At 39.9% G+C, this 23,238-nt stretch overlaps 1 protein-coding gene across 7 annotated transcripts in view; it reads left to right on the top strand.

The window, feature by feature from the left end:
• The window catches only part of ANO4 (anoctamin 4), a 197,529-nt gene that overhangs the window by 161,515 nt on the left and 12,776 nt on the right, over nt 1–23,238 (top strand). For all 7 annotated transcript variants that reach the window (XM_087764788.1, XM_087764785.1, XM_087764789.1 and 4 more), the window contains 8 exons: nt 3,780–3,920; nt 6,602–6,766; nt 10,334–10,370; nt 12,982–13,093; nt 14,162–14,219; nt 16,905–17,002; nt 20,666–20,808; nt 21,851–22,003. In XM_087764788.1, coding sequence (XP_087620914.1) covers nt 3,780–3,920; nt 6,602–6,766; nt 10,334–10,370; nt 12,982–13,093; nt 14,162–14,219; nt 16,905–17,002; nt 20,666–20,808; nt 21,851–22,003 — 907 coding nt within the window. The remainder of the gene's footprint in view (nt 1–3,779; nt 3,921–6,601; nt 6,767–10,333; nt 10,371–12,981; nt 13,094–14,161; nt 14,220–16,904; nt 17,003–20,665; nt 20,809–21,850; nt 22,004–23,238) is intronic.

A 23,238-nucleotide genomic window follows, 5' to 3' on the forward strand; every position in this document is an offset into this window, starting at 1 on the left:
TTCTCACACCAGGATTTTTCCGATGAGCTCTGTCAACAAGACCTCAGTCAGGTGCCCTGGGGCAGTGGTGAGTGTACCTGCTCCAAAGCTACTCATTGCAACTTCTTACAGTTCTAGAGGGAGTTTTATAAGTCTCTACAGCAGGAGGTAGCAGTCTTTTCAGAAGCAGTGTGCCAGAAGGTACCTTTCTCTCTCAAATTAGAGGTTAAAGATGCCAATAGGAACTCAACTGGCTGCTTCTCAAAGACTTATGTGACCAGTCATCAGAGCATCAGTATCTCATTGGCGTGTGAGGCATCAGTTCCTCCTTTGTTCAGCGTTCACTCGGATCCCGAGAGTGGGAGCTGATTGCCTCCCAGAGGCGTCTTCTCTGAAGATGCTACAGCTGCCAGTGCCCATACCTACTGCACAACTCAAGCATGTCCTTGCTTTAAGGTCAGCTCTATGGACCACTGCGTCCTCGTCTTGAGTATCGAATGCCACACGTTTCCATTGCCACTGGGATCTTTGCAGGACTTTGCCCATGGGACAGTCACAGTTTGGAAGCAGGTGTCCCAGGTGAAAAAGTGTTGAGATCATTTCCCTGTTCTGTGGTTCGAAGTTCACCTCTTCACTTTGCCATTGCCTTCAGCGGCAAAGCAGGATGACCTGCAAACCACAGGCTTTGCAAGGAGACTTACTTCTGGGAGTGCTGTCGCTGTCCCCGTGATTAAGATTCAGCTTTTCAATCTTTTACAAATCCCTTTTGTACATTTGGGCTATAGAGGACAATATATCCTTGGACTAGGAAGGATAGGCCTCCTGCAAGAATTTACCTGTTGAAGGACTCAGAAATCTCCTGAAAGAAAAGGATATATTTCACAAAGAAATTTAGAGTAGCTCTTTTAGTGCGGAAAGATGTAGCCTAAGGCAGTACACGTTCATCCATATTTGATACTCCAGAAGTTAGTATGGTTTCTCCTGTGAGTAAAGAGTTGGAATGATTCATGTTTGAGAAGCAGGAAGAAAGGAGAACAGTCTGTTTTATGCAGATTGAAAAAGACACATCCTGTGGAGTTTGATCATGAAATTGTACACATCAGTGAGATGTCAGTGAGAATTTTGTCTCCATAAGGTGAAAATTTTACTCCTAAAAGTGCTGCTTTCCAATAAAATCACTGCTAATTATATTTCCTCTCTACATTCCATTCAGTTATCACTAGAAAAAATCAGCCGATTTCTCTTATTAGCTATTTCAAAGAAATCAGTTAAAGAGTTCTAATTACCATTTTAAGTCACAAGCTTTTGTTAATGAAGATTGTTATTTTTATTAACATTATCTGCCGTGTCTAGCTTTTGCTTGCTTTAATTTTCATTGTCAAATTGAAAAATAAGTTTTTGCTACAGAGGGAAATTTATTAATTCCTACCAACAATAGATTGAAAAAAAAACCCAAACATTTATAAGGCTTCCTATCACTTCATTATCACTTTTCTGTTCTAAATGAAGAGACAAAGAAATGAAACAATGAAGACGATGGGAAGGAGAATTAAATTTTTTCAGATATGCAGCCTTGTGAATACCTCACCACTTTAGATTTTCACCCAAGGAAGGCATGCAGCAGCCCCTGCAGTGTCCAGGTCCCCCAGCCTGGGGACATGGTCTGAACGTGTTCTGGCTCTTTCAACCCTGCATATCTGGATTTCCTTTTCTTGTAAATGAGGTGCAAGGTGGGAGACAGGGAGAGTAACTGGGTTTTGGCTGGGTGTGCAACAAGAAACCAATTGCACAGAGGTCCTGGCACTCCCAGCTGAAATATGGCTTCTGTTGCTATTTACAGTGTACTTTTTTCTTTTTCTTCAGTGTCACTTTCTTTATAGCATTAACCTCAGCCAGATACAGTACTGTTCACTTCCTGCACCAAGCTGTGCTCAGCATTGCTGAGTGTCATTAAACAGGTACGAAGGTTCATGCCAGAGTTTGTTTTGTGTGGAGAGGTACTTGTAAAAATAGCATTTGCATTATCTGAATTGACTGGAGATCATAGGAGATACCTACATTCATGGATGGGTGGATATGATAAGGACTTCCCTATAGTGCAGATCGTAAAAGATAATCAAATCCTGGCTTAGAGGGAGCTGCAGAGAAGAAAGGGTTTCTTGTATATGACTCGATAAGTCAGCTGGCAGAGACCTTGCACAAACTACAGGGTGCAATTCTCAAGCGCCCTGCTTCAACACTATCACACTGTATCATTCTGAATGTCCCTGGGCACACAGGAATACTACTTGCATTGTTTCTCTTGCTAGATTATGGTCTGCTCAGCAGCCTTCAGCCCTGATATGGCAGGAACAGCCTGAGCAAGGTAGAATAATAGCAAAGTGTTACCCTGCCTCCATAAAAACATGCTTAGCCTTTGTATATAGCTAACGTAGGGCTGGTTCCCTCAAGTACATAATTAGTTACACAGGTATTGCAGCTAAGCATACATGCCTCTCAATTTTTTTTAATGTTACCAGGTTGTTGCTTGAATTTGGAAATTAACTGTATTGAGAAAGTACCTTCAAAATTTGAGAGAATGAGAATGAGGCATGACTTTTTTTTTTTCCGCCAGGGGAATTTTATAAAAAGGATGTAGGATTTTAGGATATCTTATTTTTATTCACATTCTAAAGGCTTGTATGAGCAGTTAACATTCACCTATTTCAATGCAGTCATGTAAGGTCCAGTCATTTACAAGTTTCAGTCAAAGTTCAATGCAGTTGAAGGTTGGAAGTGACTGAAATTAGTAAGCTGGGTTCTTGGCTGTTACAAAGAACTGCACAGCAGAGGCCTGGTGGAAAAGCTGCAAAGACAGTCCATAGCTGCCTTTGTGTTTCCTTGTAGCCAGCTGTACCGTGGGCCAGTTCTCCAGTATGCATCAGAGCATTGTAAAACTTGATCTCATGTATATAGACTGCCAACAGCTGTGAGAGTTCTTCTTCACAGCCTGGTGCTTTCTCTTGTCTCTGCGAGCATCCCCAATGTCAGACTTGGGTGAGGTGCCACAGGACACGTGGCTGTTGGTGAACCTCCTGGATGGCAGGGTGGTGGGGTAGCCCTACTGCAGCTGAAAATCGTGAGGTCTTACCTGGACTAAGGGTGAATCCTGTCTTCTGACAAGGCTGTAGACAGATGTAACCAAGTCTCTCCCCAAGAAATTCCCAAGTTTCATTTCAGGAGAGAGTTTTTATGGCAAAGCAGGATTTGACATTGCTGCTGCTGAAAGCTGTTCCTGCTAATAATATTGTCCAAGTTAGGAAATAATTGAGCAACATTAGATGGCACGGCTCCTTCTTCAAATGCTGAGAAGCTTTTGCTGATAAGGGGAAGTTAACCAATTACCTAGCAAACTGCAGTTGGGTTTGGAAAAAGGAGCTTTTTTTTTTTTTTTTTTTTTGCTTTTTTCTTTGTTGTAGAATTCCAGTATCAATAGGATAATACCAGGCTGGAAAACTCTGTGGTATCAACCTTAAAATGATTTGGCTTACAGCCATGTAGTTTGAAAAGAGTATTGTTTAGATGAGTAGCTAATCGGGGAGTTTACTAAATACTTCCAATATGGTTTTATGGGTACAGTGATTTATTCTAGTTCTCATGAAGGAGACCTGATTTCCCAGCTCAGCTTTTACAGTAGCTGTGCCAGCTGCTGAATTCAAAGATGTAATTCCTAATAACTGTGATCTGATGAATGGTCTGAAGTTTCCTACAGAATCTTTCCTAGCTGTGCTGTATGTGAACATTGTCTGTCTGTTCTTTAGGAGGAAATACGTCCGCAGTTTGAAGCCAAGTACTCCAAGAAAGAACGAATGAACCCCATATCCGGGAAGCCAGAGCCTTATCAAGCATTTGCAGATAAATGCAGCAGACTCATTGTTTCTGCATCTGGAATATTTTTTATGGTTTGAGAACTTTTATTTATTTACCAGTTGAAAAAATACAAAATAACATTATGTCTGCTGAGAGAGTATGAAGATATTGGATATGACTGCTTGAAAGTGAAATGAGCTCTAGCATGTTTACTGCAGGCTGAAAATCTGTACACAGCAAATAGCCTGACTTTATAGAAAGTCCTGCACTAGTTTACTCTTCACCAAGCTCACAGATAGTTAAGTCCTTCCTTCAAGGATATATGCATAAGGCTATATGTAGCGATGCATATACCGGAATAGTGACACTACCACATTTAGGCACCAACTTCAGCTGACTGAATTAGCTCACTGATTTCCTTGCCTTCCCTGTGTGGACAGCGCAGAGTGATGGGGAGAGATGTCATGGAAGAGGCAGTTGTTCTTTGTAAACTCTACAGACAACCTAACTAAGGTGCCTAGCATGCTTCATGATCTTAACATGTCCTAGTTTTTCAGTGTATTGAGGAGGTAAGGAAAGAGGGTCCATATTCCTAGTGCAAGTGAAATGGAGAAACCGATGTCACTTGCCTAAAATGAGGCATCTCTCCCCCTTCCAAAGTACAAAACTAAACGCAGAAGCAAAATCTCTCCTAACAGAGAGCTGCATGCATTTCTGCTGAAATGCCCCCGTCCTCTAACTTCACGGAATCTGTTATTCACTGTTATTCACATGATGACAGCAGTGGTAGGACTGATCTTGAAAACACAGCTGGCAGACCCTCATGGAACTTACTAGGGCTTTTCCCAGAGGCTAGAAAATGATATATGCGTATAACTTCAGGAGCTGTGGAGAGCCAGGTGGGTGAGCTAGCCCAGCAACTTTGTGTTTGAATGAGATGGGAAGGAATAGGGCAGAGGGTTTGTAAGAAACTGATGGCTTCAAAATCATCCAAAGCAATCTTGGACAAGAAAGGCAAGAGCATTATTGAGATGAATCATGCTCTGGTATGTCAGGTGGATAGACAGAGACACACAGAGAAACACTGGGCATGAGGAGCCAATGTACTGTCCAACCGAGCCCTTGAAGACACTTACATCTGCTCAGGACTGCAGTCTCTGCTCAAAATTGACCCACAACATTTTGCATTTTCCCTACATTTTTTTCTTGAAGGGGGGACAGTTTTCACTCCCTCTCCTTTGCAAAGGCAGTCATTAATCTTCTTAGCCTAGTGACAGATCTTGCTCAAAGTGTCAAAGAGAGTAGCCTTGCTCTGAATTGCACACACCACAAATTGTCCCCATAACAGTTCTTGAAACAGGACAAGGGTTATTTTCACTGAAGATATTTTTTATTGCTGGCATAGCATGAGCTTCCAATGAGTTAGAAAAATGCTGAATTTTCCCTCATTTAGGTAAAAATATTCCTGAAAAACTATAGCTTTAAGCACAGGAGATATATGCTTATCAAAACTTCAAGTTAGAGCAGTTCTCAAAATTTCACAGCATTTACTCTTACGGTGCAGTTACTAATACAGCCTGAACCACGTTAGTGATTCCCTGTTAACAAAGGAAAGTGGTCCTTCTTCCCCTCAACACTATGCAGGGAATCCAGAGGCAATCCTCTAGCTTAGTAACTTTGTAATGTTTCTATGTGTTGCCAATGTGGTAGCAGGGAATCTAATAAACCAGCCCTTCACATTCACACACACTTTTATTTTTTGTCTGCACTGGGATTATGTCAATCAATTCAGTAACTAATAAAATATGAAAACAGTTTGATTAGCATTCAGTGTTTTCAAAATCATTTTGCCCATTCCATCAGTTTAGATATACTTCAGTTTTGGTAGGTTTAAGTTGTCTATGCATACCGTTGCAATATGACTATCTTCTGCAAATAATCATCTGTCTTCTACTGCAGAAACTCTCCCTCCCTATCTAATGAGGTGGCTAACGGGTACTGTGTCAGAGTTTCTATGAGATGAGTCACCCATGCTAATTCCTAACTCTTTATCCTTTAGGTGGCTTGCTAAACTGTGACATAAATTGGTAACAATGGAAAACAGTTGTTATTTAGTGCTCAACTGTTGCATATGGAACATCAAGTGATTTAGCAGCCTGGCCCAGCTGCATGGCTTTCACATTATAATTACCACGGTTGCTGGAAGTCTCATCAGAGAAGAAATTACAAGGGCAATTGAATTTGTTACCTTCCCTAGGTAGGGTCTTTCCAGAACTGTAGCAAGAAACAGCTTGCTAGGGTAGCTTGCCAGGGTGGTTATTGAGGCAGTACTTAGAAGCAGAGACATTTTTCCTGTAAATGTGAAGCCTATCAAAGCACAAAACCTATCCCAAACATGAGACCATCAAGGTGGGACATCAGCTCGAGTCTAGCCTTTGCACATCACGGAACATGCATGTAAGGAAAATTTCTAATTCCCAGAGCTGGCAACACTGTTTTCCATATTAATGCTAAGGAAAAGATACATTTTCCAGAAAATGTTTAAAACTAAAAATTATTTTAATATGATTTTGAAGATATTTTACATTATGGAAAATAAAAAGGACTTCACATAAGAAGAATATTCATGTTGAAACCTTTCTCTGGAATCAAAATGGAAGTATTTTTTAAGTCTCTCATTTTATTGTTTTAGTTTTCAGAGTTTCAGGGAGAAGTTTACTACTGTTCTATTGAAAGTTTTCAGCTGCTTCTCTCTGATTTTTTCTTCCTTTAGATCTGTGTGGTGATTGCTGCTGTTTTTGGCATTGTTATTTACCGTGTTGTGACTGTCAGCACTTTTGCTGCCTTTAAGTGGGCTTTAATCAGGAATAACTCTCAGGTTGCAACTACAGGGACTGCAGTGTGCATCAACTTCTGCATCATCATGCTACTGAATGTGGTGAGTAAAACTGACATATCCAAAGTTATACCCAAGCCATCAGATCAGTAGATATCTCAGTCTGCAGGCCACTGCCAGACATGGCATTATTGTTTATGGACATCATTCGCTATTTATGTAAAGTACAATTCCAACCCCCAAACATTATGTAAAGCGTGTTTGAATGTTCTAAAAAATATTTTAGGGAGACTTGTCCATACTCCTGTTTTATCGTCTGCCCCTTTTTTCCCTTTCATATGTTTGCAGGTTTTAGTTCGTTTCATTAATATTCTTCTTTTTAATTAGTGTTTTGATGTTATTTTTTAAATACAGTGGCCAAGCTTAATTCTTATTTATACTAGTTTCAGTAATCCCAGCTGCAGTTTTCACAGTAATTTACCAGTAAGGATATGCATATAGAGACACAATGTCTGTATGCAGGAGAACTCCCTTGGGCTGAAAACTTCAAGAGACTTGAGGAGACCTGAGTGCTTCCATGCGCTGCCTATGGCCTTTGCCAGGGTACGCCAGAGACACCGTCTGGGTGCATTGTAGGGGGACTGGCTGAGGTCGGGTTATTATTGTGAACTGGTTGGGAACCAAACTTGGGACAAAGACATAAATGGAATTGCTATGTGGTAACAGCCCCAGTAAGACAGTATAGCACAGATTAGATGGGGAATGAGTTTCATCCTTCCATTGAGATGCAGGTACTTCTGTATATTGCTGTGATAGAAATGTGGCTTCTATTAGTTGCTCTTGGCAAGAGATGTATGGCCTTTTACTATGAGTTTTTTGTCAACTGACATTATAAGAATGCATTTTAACGGGGAGGAGGGATCAACCTACAAACCATCCAGGTACTGGAGCCAGGGCGGAGTATCTGTACCCACTCAATAGCAAGTGTCTTCTGCAAAAAGCATATTAGGCTTTGCTCCAGGAGATACGCTGACTTACTTCCTAGGGAAAGTGTAAGATGTTATTTCAGGCCTGCACATTCCAAGTGCTGGCTTGGAGACTACTTTCTTTCCTGTGCAATACCCAAGCATTTAGATCATCTGAAAATTAATTTTAACAGCCCCCTCATTTATATAGCAGGAAATTCCAAGAGGCTTTGCTGCAGGACTTCACTTCTCCCTTTGGCATAGGCAAGACTGGATCGGTGACTAGGATAGTCTATCAAGACCTGTTGACTTTCCTATGTTTTCCCTAAGGTGGGACTATAGTCTGAGAAAGGGCAGAAAGAAGAGGTGGAAGCTGTTATACTCTCTGAATTTGTACTGAGGGCTCTCTTTTTTATGTTATTTTTGATTTATAGTTTGTTGTCTGCGGCTTTTGGGGGTTTTCTTTAATCCACCTAGAGCACACAATAGCATAGAAGAAATAAAAAGAAAACTATATCTATGTCAGTAAAACATCTATTTCCAAGCTCTTGGTATAAGTCATTGTATATGCAGTGAAGCAGCAACAAAGAAATACTGCACAAACAAAATTATTTGGTTCTCAAAGAGTTTTACAGCTTAGAGAAATTTTTAAAATAATGGAAGATGGCTTGAAGGTGCCTTTTGAGAAACTTTGTTTTACTTCCTAAAATACATCAAATAGAGCACTGCAAAGATGGATTTCTTAGGCCTTATACTCATTACCATGCAATAAACACCACAGCCTTAGATCTGGATATAGCTCATAGAAACAAAAGATCCCCAAAATATGAAACTGCATGAGCTTTTCAAAAGAAGGATTTAAGAACATAATCCCTCACTTCCCGTGATAGATTAATGTAGTTTACTGAAGGACAGTAGTGGGATTTCTTGTGGGGGAAAAAAATAAAAATTCCCCAGGAGCAATTCAGGTAGTTGAATCCTCTACAAACTGTGACTCAAGAAAAGTAGCAGGAGAGCAAGCAAAGATACAGTAATAAAACCAGAATGGACCAAGAGGTATGTAACAGTAGGGAATTCACTGCTAGGAAGCCTGGAAAACCACCAGTGATTCTGATATGAGTTGATAACTTCTCTAAGCATCAGGGGAAAGGTCTAGACCACAAGTAACTTCTAGACTGGCTGCTCTGAGAGCTAGGTACATACACTGACACATCCTTCATGGCAAAATGAAATGACCTTCAGGCATAATGTCTCCCAGATAATCCTGCAGCCTGACCTGGGAACAATCATTAGCTTTGCCTAGGTTAATAAAACCTGTTAATTCCAGTGATATTGCCCATAGAAAATATGAACACAGAACAGAATATGATCCTAAACAAGGCCCCTTGGGACTAATAGTGATAAACTGCAGTAGCAGATAATTAGATCCAAACATTGTTAACAGAATCTCTAACACAGTCATACTGTTCCAGGAAGAATAGCAATAAAATACAGTTTCAATACCCCCTTCTGCAGAGCAATGTACATTTATAAAATATCAACAAAGAAAATCAGGATATAAACCACCCAGACATTTAGCAGTTTTACAGTTGCCCTTAAGAGATGCTTTTAAACCTAGAAGAAACCACCTTTTTCATTACTTGAAACAAAACTGTTTACTCCAAAGGCAGCAAAAAGCTATTCTAAGCAAGAAGTGGTTGTTAACATGGATGAGATCATTCAGGATGGCTTTAGTTCTTAAGCAGGCAGTTTGGTCTGTAAATTGTACATAACTCAATTTAAGTAAGAGTTTATAAGGATAACTGCAAATGAAAAGAAACATTGCTGATATGCACTTGAGGAATAAGTAAGCACTTGAGCCTGAAATATGAGGAGCTTCATATCCCTGTAAGCATCAGTGCGAGTTAAGGACGTTTAGTGTTTTGTGGGAACAAGCTCTGGACTCATTTAAAGAAAATGGAAATTGTATTAATTTACACTAATACTGATGTTGGTGGTGATGTACTTTATAGGTTCAAAGCCCCTTTGCAAGTACTAATTGTGAAAACCCTCTAAGTTAGTTTTTGCAAGCTTTATGAAGTTAGTGGTTTCCCAGAGAGTTTGAGAGCATGGTGTCTGCTGGGCGCAGAAAGTACCGCTTAGGCTTTAGAACAATGTCACTGACTCTGAGTAAGAAATGTGTCTGGTGGTGGGGATTACTAAAGACTTTCTCTGAAGCAACCCTGTCTCCCTAGTGTCTTTCCTTTCAGCACCAAAAAAATCCCAAACAAAACCAAAAAGCCCAAAATACCCAACATATCTGAGCATGCTCTTACTAGAGTGATTTTTTTTTTGTGAGATAAATGTTTCATAAGTAACTGAAACAAAAATCCCAGTTGTGCTATTGTTCTGCTTTGTGTTTTTGGAAAAGTTATCTGACCCTTTTTCAAGGTGTGTGTAAAATAGGGACAGTGACAGCATGTTTTTCTCCATATATTGTGGATGAAAAGAGCTGAGTATAAGCTTTAAAAATATTACTGCTCTTTGTTTGATTATATCATTATTGTGTTATTACTATATAGTTTTATTACCATCATTATCAGAACATCACAGAGACCATCTGGATGTCCGATGTAACATGTGAGAGCAATTACTCTACTTAGAAAGCAGTTCTATATTTTTTAGCAGGTCACTTATCTAAGATGCTGTTTCTTCTCTGTTACAGCTGTATGAAAAGGTTGCTCTTTTCCTGACAAATTTAGGTAAGCAGTGTTAAATACAAAATTGAATGATACTGTACTGATTTTTGATCCCTATACTGTGATAGCATTCAAGCTGTCTGTATAAATATGAAAAGTCCTGATTGATTTGCAATCTATAGGAATTAATGTTTTTCTTAAGTTTATAATAAAGGAGTATATAAACTAAGCTATAGTGCCATTCAATCAGCGGTGACAACAATCACCCACCTGCCATGCTTCGTTCTTGTTCCAGCCCCTTACCTTGTAAGAACTTAAACAAATTGTTACCTTGGGGGGAAAAAGCATGAGTTTTCAGAGAGACTGAGCACTCACAACCCGCAGGTTTTGCGAAGACCTGGAAATGGGGGAATCACTTCTGGAAGCCAAATTTATAGCTTGAAACAAAGATGCTTATTGACTATCAAATATATGCCTTTAAGAGGGGTAGTAATTTGGAGGGAAAATAACTAGGTGACTCATGAATTCTACCAACACCTAAACTCTAATGGTGTTCTAAGTTTCTGTAATCTTTTCAGCTTACCCATACAGGTGATCTTTATGCTAGAATAAGGACATGTTTTCTAAGGACAGTGTGTACTCTCAGTGGGGTAGCAATAGGCTGTCACTCATATATCCATGGCTCAGGCAAAGCCTCTGGAGATCCTGATCATGCTGGAAGATTGCAGTAGTTGGTGGCAATTGGCAAGGGCTCCTTAGTGTCAAGAAGCCTGAAAGGAGACTCTTGCTGAAAGCCTATTAAGCAAACCATATTATGGCATGTGTAGAAGTGGTTTGAGGAGATTATTTTGAGCTTCTGCATACCTTTGTACATTGATGATGTTCAGTAAGGTATTTTGGACCAGGTGGACAGATTTTGGTATCTGCTCAAGGGAAACACACAGCTGACTTTAGCTAGTGTCAGGGCTTTTCTACATGTGGGAAGTTATAGGTGATGCATTCAAAGCACATCTGTGTAAGACAGCATTTTATTCTGTTGTTTCTTATTAGACTGAGAGTCCTCATTTGTATGCTGTAAATTTAAAGTATTTTTGCCATCTTGTATCCATGGAAAAGATACCTGCTAGTTACAGTTGAGAAATATGACTTTCAAGTATATGATTTGCACAGGCTATGCCCTTTTACTCCCTGTGACACCCTGGAGACAGTAAGATATGGTCTAGAGACCTTGAAGCTTGATTACTTTCTGCCAGGTTATCATCAAGGTAGATCTGCTTCTTGTGGCCTGTACAGAAAGCACCTGTATGAAAACTCAGTGGGTCAAGCTGTTCTGACAGTGTTCAGACTGTTTTGTGGTTTTCACTCTGATGGCATAAGTAGCTGATTTGGTTTGAACGATCTTTATCAGTGTAATAAGCTCAGAGTTGGACTGGCAGCAAAGCTACATTCAGGATGTCTTTCTTCACCCTTTACATGACCTTTTTCAGAGCTCACGTCCATGCTCCTCCAGAGCATTGCCATTGTCTCTCATGGGCATATGAGCAAAGCTTCAGCTGCAGCAGTCTTGTTAAAGTCAAACTTGTCCTTCCCACAGACTAGCACCAAAAATCTACAATGTTTTATTTCTTTCTACTTAGCTAAATAGCTATGTACTGGCATACACACAAACTTGGGTTTCTTGACAGGCATTTCCAAATCACTAACACAGTTGTTAACTTATGGTCTGTTTTATGGTTTTGTTGATGCGTCTATTTGAAATTTCCTCATGGATAGGGCAGCTATAATTAAAGAGAATCTAGTTTATCGTTGTTGTTTCTTTACTTCCAGTACTTTACTGGAGGCTCATTTGGAAGTAGTATATGAGTACTACCATTACGATAGTGAGAATCACCATTAGTACCTCCACTTCTCCTCTGGTTACTCCTGTTCACAGCAATGGTTGACTAATAACAAGCTCCTGCCAACTGGAAAGTGGTTCCAGGACATGGTACTGGTGTGTTATCATAGAAGTTGTTTTGTTAACTTCTGTCTTGATATCTCTTTAGATGGAGATTAAGGGCCTACCTGAAAGGAAGAATATGTCTTCCCCTTTCTCATTTGTCTTACCCCATCCATTGCAAAATATTTTTTCTCAGTCTTCTGTGATGAGCTCCCTAGTACAAGGAGTGGGAGTCATGCAGTGGCACTCCACTGATACCTGTCTAGAGTCCTTAGGTACCAGCATGGTGGGCAAATCCATGAAACAGAATTACGAGGAGGGTTTGCTCCGGTTCAGTGTGACATCTTTAACAAAAAGGCACTTACATAGCTTGTAGTGGGGTGCTTTCTGGCAATGTCATTATGGTAGGTTGCAGAAAAGGAAACAAGAGAAGAGTCTGAGCCTGTAAAGCATGCAGGAACCCAGGAGGGATGTTTAATATACACATTACCTCGATGACTTTCTTACAGTCTCCTGGGAATACATATATCCAGATATCAGCAGAGATTTCTAAGTCTTTACAAGCTCACTTGCTGTGTACTGCTTTTGGACACAATTTCTTCTGTGATCTTATATTTTGAAATGAGCAGGCTAATTTACAAATACATTGCCAGCTCTGATAGGTGTGTGCAGCCTTTGTGCCAAGGGAATTTGTTAACCTGATTAAACCTGAAACTCTGCTCTCTTTCTTCACAGAGCAGCCTCGTACCGAATCTGAATGGGAGAACAGCTTCACTCTGAAAATGTTTCTTTTTCAGTTTGTCAATCTGAACAGCTCTACCTTTTATATAGCATTCTTCCTTGGAAGGTAGGATTGATGCCTGCACCCTCATATGGGCAAAATGAAGTAGAGAAAAGAAATAAAATTGTCTGTAATGAAACAAAATGGGACCATATTATCACACATCTCAAAATGCAAATTCCATACTAGCAAAGCAGGAGAGATTGCAGTTTTATTTTCCTTTCAAAAGCCCAGAAACAGATGTAGTTTTCATTTCCTAGCACCACATTGGCTCAATGCTAACTTTTAACAATTTCACTGCTGGGAACTGATGCATCCCACAATACTACACATGCAGGTCACTTCACTCTGTCTTTATGTGTATAATTTGTACAGGTAAGTATATAACTGAACACTGTGTCTTTTTCTTTCAGAATAGAGTAGAATAGTTCAGTTGGAAGGATCGTTCACTAGAATGATCATCTATTCCAACTGCCTGAATACTTTGCTGCTTCTATTATATGATTTTGGCTGTTAAGAGTGAATTATGAGCTATCAATTGGGTTTTTTTCCACAGAAAATGAAATACATATATATATATAAATAATTGTACATCTCTTTCTGCAAGTCCCCTAAAAGCAAAAGAAGAGCCTTTGAGTAGAGGAGGCTTGAGTAGAAGAATCCATCAATATGGATTATTTGCATGTGGGAACTTGTGGGAATCATTTTGGGAGAAAACATGGGAGAATAGTAAGAAAATTATGCCTTCCTAATGAAAACTAGCATTTTCACTGATTTCACCGGAAGGCAGATATCACAGCCCACATTATGGTGTAAGGAAATGGACTGGCAGTTGAAAGCCATTTTCCAAACTGAGATGAAGAGTTTTATTCAGATTTTCTCTCTTCTCTGCATATGCTGAATATACAACAGCAGTGTGTTTGGTATTGAAATAAAACTGGAAGTAAAAATATACTTAGCGCTTCATAGAAATTATTCCAGGAATCCCTCAAAACTTTTTGCAGCATAACGTCTTTTATAGTTATATCAATCATGCGAAGATGACATTAGATTAAAACAACAGTGTGAGCTTTCTTCTACTACTGTGAACAGACTGCTTACACAACATAGTTGATGTATATTCCTATGTTAAAGATTTACAGGACACCCTGGTGCCTACTTAAGGCTGATAAACCGGTGGAGACTGGAAGAGGTGAGTGTGCGCTAACTACACACTGATTTATCTGCTGTCCGCAGATGCAGTGAATGCAAGCAGGGGCAGACACATAACTCTGTCTAGGTATTTTTGAGTGTGTTATTGGGTTTTCAGTTGCTGTCTAACTCCACACTATTGACGGTACCATCTGCTACAAAAACATCTACATATTGATATATATGCCCTTTTCAATGCTAGCAGTTTTAGTGTTTGCATTACAGTTGGATAGTGGTATCAAATGGTTTAAACATTACTCATTTTTTTATATTGGGAATATTTCATCCTTGAAATGAATCAAAGTCAGATATGAATCTGACAACTTTTTGCTTCTAAAAAAATCCTTTCTTCTCAGCTGTTCTAGCCTTGCTGACCAGGCAGCTAAAATAATAAAATAATAACTTAAAAATCCAGACGCATAAAATGTACTTGAAAATTGATGAAAACAACTGAGCAAACTTCCCAAAAGAGCTACTGGCATAATTTCCATGTCTATAAAACCAAATGGATTTGGAGAGCAATGAGAGGTTGGCTTTGCAAATCACTCAAGGACCAATCCCATTTTTGTGGCAAATACATTCAGAACTCAAAAACCATTTGACAGTTACTGGAGATGAACAGCAGCAGTTTCTGGATCAGTCATGTAGCCCAGTGCTGCTATTTGCACACTCAAATCCCATGGTTTCTTTCCTGCTTCACAGCTGAATAACTGAAATAACTTTGCAAATATATGACAAATAGCAAGTGGAAAATGCAGGTTTTACACTGCCAACATGAATTTACAAACACTTCCAGATATCTAAATATTTTGATTAATAGAGGTCATCCAAACACTAGTAAAAAAAAGGAATAATTTGAAAAAAAAATCCTAATTTTGAAGTAGTGAATTCCATACATTCAAGGAAAGAAAAATTGATAAACCAGCAGAGAGAAATTCACTGAACGTCCTTCCAAAGTCTGAGAGGGGCCAAGCTGACCTAACTGCTTGCTGCTGCCAAAAGAGGACAGTTCTGCTCTTCCTTTGACTTCCTCGAGAAGTTTGCTCCTTCCTCTTCCTCTGCACTGGCTCTGGCTTGTCCAGCCCTGTGAGGAGCCTATTCAGTTCCCTGTATCAGCAGGAAATGCTTCCTTTTTCTGGCTGAATTAGTTTTCTGATGAGTTACTGGGCTGAATCATCTCACAGAGGCATCAGAGAACAGGGAAAGAACCTCATTTGCAGGAGCAGAGATGGGAGGAGCAAAGAACCAGGTTTGGGAGGGAAGTGCAGCAGTGAGGTGTTACAGTTTGGGTCAGTTGCTGGTGGAAGCTACTATTAGTAGTCCCTACTATTTTGCCTTTCTCAGAGAAAAAAAAAAAGTCTAATAATAAAAGAAATGTCTAATAAAAAAGCCTCAACTTTACTGACCATATCTGTATTAGGTCTTATGAGAAACATAATATAGAATATAATGCCCAGATATCCCTCCAATAACCCTCTCTTCACCTGTTGGATGAAGCCAAGTCTAAGACATTTAATAACATGATATAGTCTGGTCCAGTGTCTGTGGGCATATTCAGACCACAATGTACAAAGTGCATTAGTGATGTTATGGTTGTAACATCACTGCTACTTCATTAATACTGCACCTGCCTCTCATGTTATACTGGCTCGTGTGACTGATTCCTAAAAGTAGAAGGATGATGATTTAATAATATGCTGGAAAAGTTAATTTAAAAAAAAATTATCTGCCACCTTGTTAATCTAAAGAGATGCTGAATGAGGTCAACAGAAACCTCAGCAGGGACCGTACTTCTGAGCACTGTATAATGCAGTATGTATAAGAAATTCGTATCACATTTTGTTACAGGTTATAACAAATGTCAATTTTTTTCTCCCTAAAAGTTAAAGAGAAGTAGTTCCAGTTCTATGACAGTGATCTGTTCGACTTACCCATAATACCCAGGATCTAACAATACAGCTTGAACCTCCACTGTTTGGATCTGCAAAGTCAATTGTGCAAAATGCTGTGTAAGGGCAGAAAGTTTTTGGCCCTTTTCTGTTTCTTCCAATACTAGATGAAAAATTGTGGAATTACTTAAATTTGTACTAGCTGAGCATCTCTCCTAAAAGCAGCACCACTTCTTCAAGGCCTGGAGCCACTGCTAAAGCAAGCAAGCACTCAGCAAGAGACACTGAGAACTGTTGTTTGACAGTTAGAGATTTTTAGTTCTTCGAGAAGATAATAGGTTTGCATAGTCCACTCAGTCATATACATTGAATAGTACTCAATAAACTGTATTAGGTCTATCCTTTAGGCATAAACTGCCTGTGCAGCCAGGAGGAATTTTCTCTTCATTCTTTTACTTGAGGCACAGTCACCCTCCCCAAAAACTATTGAAATCATTGAAGAAACTTGTTAGCCTTTGCCTCTGTCCCACCCATAGTTGCACAACATATTAACTAATGTGAAAACTGCATTGGTTTCAACTGATTCTGACTTCTGCAGAGGATTAGACTATAAGCTTAAAAGGCTCATGGTATGATAGTCTCATATGCTCCCATGAGTTCATATTTTTAAAAAAATTAAAGAGAATAGCATTTAATTGCCTTTAAGTAAATTATCTAATATCCACTTACAATCTTTGAGAAATGCTTAAAAACTCTGCATAATTTCTGTTTAACCTTTTGCTTCTTTTTTTCTGTAGTGCCACCCTAGTGGATGCCTTATTGATCTCTGTATGCAAATGGGTATTATAATGGTGCTAAAGCAGACCTGGAATAACTTCATGGAACTGGGCTACCCGTAAGTAAACATCATGCCTATGCTTCTGTAGGTCACAGAAGCATACTAAGTTTATGCTTTCTTATGACCAGTTACATAAAAGCAAGAAACAGTAGTCATTACAATAGAAAATCCCCCCCTAGGATACAAAACTCCTAATATAGATTTTCAGATGTAGAGAGATAGATGGTGTTAGGGTTTTTTTCACATTGAACATAGTTTGCAAAAGTGAAGTGTAATATAAATATTAGCAAATAAATAATATATGGGAAGTAGTTGATTTCATTAAATTGTATTCCCTGTTTTAAAACTCCTTAAAAATAGCTGTAGGAGTGCTGTATTCCTTACACAGGAAATATTATACGTATCATTTTTTAGCTATGCCAGTAAGTTCTAAATTGGATTTCTCCTTGCAGGGTGATAAAAGATGCCTGAAAGGGCAGGTAGGAGCTGGAAAAAATGCACTGCTGGCATATACACTCTCAGAGATAGAAAAATGTACTGACTGGTATATAGGCAAGTTCCCTATGGAGCTGTTCTCTAGCTAATAGGGTGATGATTATTCATTTCCTATTGGTTCATTTCTTATTGATTAGTATTTAATGAGCATGTTTAATATGATTAATATAGGCAGTTGATGCTAGAGACAGTGTGGCAGGTCATCAAGGGAAATTAGCAAGTGTGAAAATATAAGAGAGAGATGACATTGTCAGAAAGTTTGCCCTTGCAAAGTTCAGAGGGATTTGCTTCACTACAGGATCCAGAGCAGAGCTAGTGCAGAGTTCAGTCCCTGAACTGCAGAAACATGTTGCAGAAGCAATTTCAGGCAGCCTCAGTGCTGATCACATCTAGCTGTAATGAGAACAGAGTAAATTATTTAAATGTACAGAGTAACTGGCAATCAAGGTACTCAAAGCTCACTATCTCTCCATCTTCCTGGGTTTGCGCCTAGTGCTACTTGCCAGGATTTTGCAGCTGGAAGAATTAGCCGGGTTGGGGAGGAGGGAACAGCAGCAGCAGTATTGATCCTTTTCTTTCCACTCCCTGCCTCTTTTATCAGTTTTCATTGGATCTTTCTGCTACCTATTAATAGGAATTTCCAAACCTAATAAAGAGCACAGAAGGGGATTAAAGTAGGTGACTGAAGGAGATAGGAGGAGATTGTTTAGGAACGAGTGATTTAATAGGAATAAACTGCTTCAGGTGAAGTCAGGCTCTTCACTTTAGAGTCACAATGAAAATCACAACACAAAATACACAGTCACAACAATGTGAGATGCTTCAACTTATTCTGATGAGAGAGGTATTTGCTCTCCAGACCTTTCACCCCACCTTCTAGCCCTGAAATGCTGCAGGCAAGTGCATTTCCTTTTTGTGTGAAAAAAACATGATCATTTCTGCTAAAAGCATGATTGGAGCTAAAACCATGTGGATGGCCAGAGGATTTGGAGGCAATCCTATAGTCTGTAGTAGAACATCACTGCACCTCCACCATGTGCTGGCTAATGCCTGCTGAGAACCAGGCAGAGCCAGCACTGCGCAGTGCCAAAGCTGATAGCAAAGAGTATTTCCCCATAAGACAGCCCTAGGAGAGGAGCACCAGCAGCCTGTTTTGGACAGTGTTTTTTTGCACCATTTCAGGGTGGCAGCCCAGCTCTGGTGCAGGCATGTGGTCCCACAGAGACACGCAGGGCAAGTCAGAAATGCCACCAAGTGTTCCTTGGTGACAGGAAGCCCAGTGCCTGCCATCACATTTCTCACCGATACATGGGGCATTGGCTTCTCCTCTGAAATTTCTGCCTGAGAGTTAAAAACGAGGTTTCAAAGATATCAAAGAGAGGCCCTAGGGTGCGTGCTAGAGCATTGATTGTTTAGTGGTTACATTTTTAATACAAATACTGGCATGTCAGAGTGATGCTTCTGCTTCATAGAAACACCCCCTCGAAATGTCTGAAAGTGTGCATCAGTTCTCCTCTCCTGCATAGATACATTTGCAATAAGGAAGAAAGTATAAACTATTGCTTCATTTGGAGGTGGAAAACTGCAATTTCAAGTTGATGTTTTTCTTGGAAGAACATAGATTCATATTAAAACCATATTACATCGCATTGCTCACATTTGGCTCACACATAAATCAGAAAATGACATCTCTGAATTTTACTAGGAGTCTTAGGTATTTAGTAACACTGGTTATGGGTTTTCCCTCTCACAAAGGAGGAAGTCAACTGGGATCTGTCTCAGCATATTGGTTTCCCACCCACATCACCCCCTCAATTTGCTCCCTTTGCAGGAATTCAGTTCTCAGCCCTCTCATTTTCTCACAGGCAGGACACGAGAGGCAAAGTCCCAAAGGGTGCTGTGGACTGCAAAGATATACCATTAACTGTCCCATATTTCATCAGTCACAACCATGGTAATTCACAGGAAAGGCCTTTTTAGGCTTTTTACACACAAGTGACTGATTGCAAGCTGCTAAACCCAAATATTTTAATAATTTCTTGTACTTCCAAATTTTGGCTTGAAGTCCATGCTTATACTTCTACATTTTTTTCTTGCACTTCTGAACTCTAGATTTTAATGCCCTGCACTCAGTTGCACCTACGCTTCTTTAAGGAAGACAGGAAAAGCTATAATCTCCCTGGTAAATGGCCTGAATAGAAAAATAATCTCTAAGCTTTAAGAAAACAAGCAATTGGCCAACCCTTGTCCAAATCCGATGGCCATTTGCCTACCATTCACAGACCAGAGCAAGCCACTGTGAAGGCAAGAAGCGAAGCACAGTCAAGGAAAGGATTTAATTATTTGGGTAAGCCATCATCTCCTGTCTCGCTGAGATGAAGGCCCCAGCCACAGCTAGGGCGAAAATCTCTGTCATGGGTCTTTTTTTGCTCTCTATACTAGCTGTAATTCATGTCCTTTGTTGGCCAAACCAGTGCAACTCCCTGACCTGGAGAGGCAAAGGTGTTTATTTCAGATGGGAGCACTCATTTCCCTTCTGGCTCAGTGCCTCCCATGGTGCCCCTACACGTGTGTTTCTTCAGGAACATTATCTTCCCCCTGAAGTCCAGTACAGCTCCCCCATTCCTTGAGATGGAGATAGCTCTCATGTCAGCCATCCACCTCTCGGCCACCACAGGTTGTCAGTAGTCCACACACTTCTTTCTGCCTTTTGTTCCTCTGAATGTTTGGCTGCAGACACCACGCAAGGTTGCTTTTTCCCTTCCAGGATTGCCTGGGGACTGTTACCCTGCACACTGTAGAGCCTTGTAGAGATGCTGGCTCACACACAGGAAGGGATCAAGCAGCGTTAGCGCTCTATTTGTTGATTTCTCAATTAGAGCTCAACTATCTCCACACAGCATTGCATTCTGCTATATAAACAGACCCTGAAGTGATTTGCCATTCTGTGTAGAGAAAAAAAAGGTAAATAAATAATGAAAAGATGTCAAAATCTCTCCACCATTTTAACAACATCTAGGCCTGGACTACAGCCTATCAGCCATACCTGTTTTCATACCTATTATGCCGTGTCATCAGCCACATGTATTACTAACGCTCCATTTTCCTGTGCATTGGGAAATTAATTTTCCAAGATATCTTGTGCACACTTAGCCTCTTCCAATTTTGTGATAAATAGCCACTAATATTATTTACCTTGTTTCTTTAATTTATTTGAAAATGTAGGCTAATTCAAAACTGGTGGACCAGGAGAAAACTACGACAAGAGTATGGCACACAGAGAAAAACAAGCTTCCCACAGTGGGAAAAGGACTACAATCTGCAACCTATGAATGCTTATGGACTCTTTGATGAATACCTAGAAATGAGTATGGCACCGACCTTTGTTCTCTCTCTTTCACTAGATTTTAATTTTGTTGCTTTTTTTTGTTGATGTGGGCTGGTGTATTCTTTTAATTATTGCTGTATGAAGCTAAAGAGGCTGCAAAATGGTTTTCATTCTCACAGGTCAGGTGAGGAATGGGAGTGAGTTTGTAAGAACCAAACCAAACCAGTGTAGCTAACCACACTGCTGCTGGTTTGCTAACCTGGCATCTATGAAACATTTCTCATTCTGGCTTTGTGTGTAGAAGATCGTTTTCCAAACCAGAGCCCACCTCTTCACCTGCATACATTCACCTGCATACATTTCTGAAGAACTTTGCTGTTATTTACTAAAGGAAGTTCCCTTGGGCTTTTATTTTTAAACTGCATGGTACAGACCTGCATGCTTGTTTATGTTTAAAATTCACCATCGTTTACTACCTCACATTTACGAAGTAGCTTGCTGCCAAAAGGCATTGCTCTATCCAGAGGAGAGGGGAGGATAACTGCTCAAAGAAATGTTGAAGAACAAGAACTTTTGCCCTATGTGACTGAACTGCATATGTCATGATTGTTTTTTCTTTTCTCCCTTGCGTAATTCTTTTCAAATTAATGTGAAATTTAGCAGTCTGAAAACCTGCCTCTAGAAACTTGCACAAAGTTTCAAACTGCTGCCCATCTGTACTATGAAAAGGAATGTATTCAGCCCTAATATTTGCAGGTATTGAGAGACCCTAGTTGATGCTGGAGTAAAAAGGTCCCTTTCTAAAAGTACAGTTTGTCCACCTCCAGACTTCACTCCAAATTACAAAATCTAGATGTTGCTATCCATCATGGGGACAGATGTGCATTTGTTCTTGTCATCCTTGCTCTGAACTTTCAGCAACAAATTGCTGTACAAGTGTCACTAGACTATTGTATGGTACGGCATAGTAAGAAATGTCTGTATATTTATACATAACATTTGTATGCATATATTAGTTGGTATCTTAGACCTTGGGATTAGATCTTAACAGTTATACTGTGATCTTTCCTTTTTTTTCCTAGTTCTTCAGTTTGGGTTCACAACCATTTTTGTGGCAGCTTTTCCACTGGCACCGCTTCTGGCCTTACTTAACAATATTATTGAAATTCGGCTTGATGCGTACAAATTTGTTACCCAGTGGAGAAGACCTTTAGCTTCAAGAGCCAAAGATATAGGTGAGGTCTTTGTATGTGTGTTTGTTATGCGTGTGTGTTATTTTTAAGGCAAAGTATTGACCACTTCAAGTAACAGCAGATTAAGGTATTTCAGCCATCTTCCCCATTAACAACACACTATTTGTTTGTTCCAGAAAAATTCAAGTATCTGATGCCAATCTACTTATGCAGTTAATAGTCTATATTGGAAAATGTCTTCTAATGATTTTCTGGGTGACTTGACAGCCAAGATGGTTTAATGAAGTGATCAGTGTTCTCTGCAGGTTTTTCCTTGTGGCAGACACACTGTGTGAACTCATGCCGCTGCTCAGTTTGAACATAATAAGTTAAAAAGTGAAGTTAAAGCGGCCACCATCCTATAAGGGTCCTCTGTGTTTTATGTTTACCTGGCTGAAACCAAGTTCCCCTGTGACTCAGGGGCTATGCCCTCTAGGTCCTTGGTGTGTCAGACAGGGTGGATGTAGATCCCAAGAGATGACTTGCTCTCAGTGAGGCACACCTACATTACTAAACACAGGGTTCACATAACTTTGAGGTCACCCAGCCACATACTACTGCAAGGGCTCTCCGAACGTATTTTGACTATAAATCTCTTCTGTCCTTGCAGTGTGCAAAAGCAGAACACCTTTAGGAAGAACTCTGTAAAACAAAGACATCTGCCCAATGCTGAATCCCTGGTTTCTTTGGAGTGGTAAATAGGATACCTCGCTGCCCATCTGCATTGCAAAAACCAGTAGCCCACACCATGAAATAGCAGAAGCCCAGGCTTTGTGCTCTCAGAATGGTCTACCATGTACCTAAATTCTGTGTCTGAGTAAAGCTTTGCATGTGAACAGTGTGGATCTATGAGTTTAGGTACAAGCCTGGACATCAGCCAGTACACAGCATACGCTGCAGACATAATTCCTGAAAAAACAGTTATATAATGTAAATAATAAAAGCACAAAAAATAGATCTTTTTTTCAGGCCGATTCAGGTGTGATTTCTCAAAATAAGTTGCATTCACTCCCTATTCAGCAAAGTTTTCAGTGACAGCTTGATGCCTCATTAAAATCAACGGGTATATCTAACCTTCTTTTGGTGTGGTTCTCAGTGATGGTCCTCATGACCGGAGTTGCTGTGTGCCTGTACCACAAGATCTGTCAGGTGGTTGAGGATGGGCCAAAAAGCCCAGGTGATGCCTGGGGGCTGTGTGCCATTGTATAGCATTAGCATGCCATGAACATTTTGATGCC

Source organism: Nipponia nippon, unplaced genomic scaffold (assembly GCF_047370975.1).
Source record: "Nipponia nippon isolate SJK-2023a ecotype South Korea unplaced genomic scaffold, ASM4737097v1 scaffold_3, whole genome shotgun sequence".
Lineage (NCBI taxonomy): Eukaryota > Metazoa > Chordata > Aves > Pelecaniformes > Threskiornithidae > Nipponia > Nipponia nippon.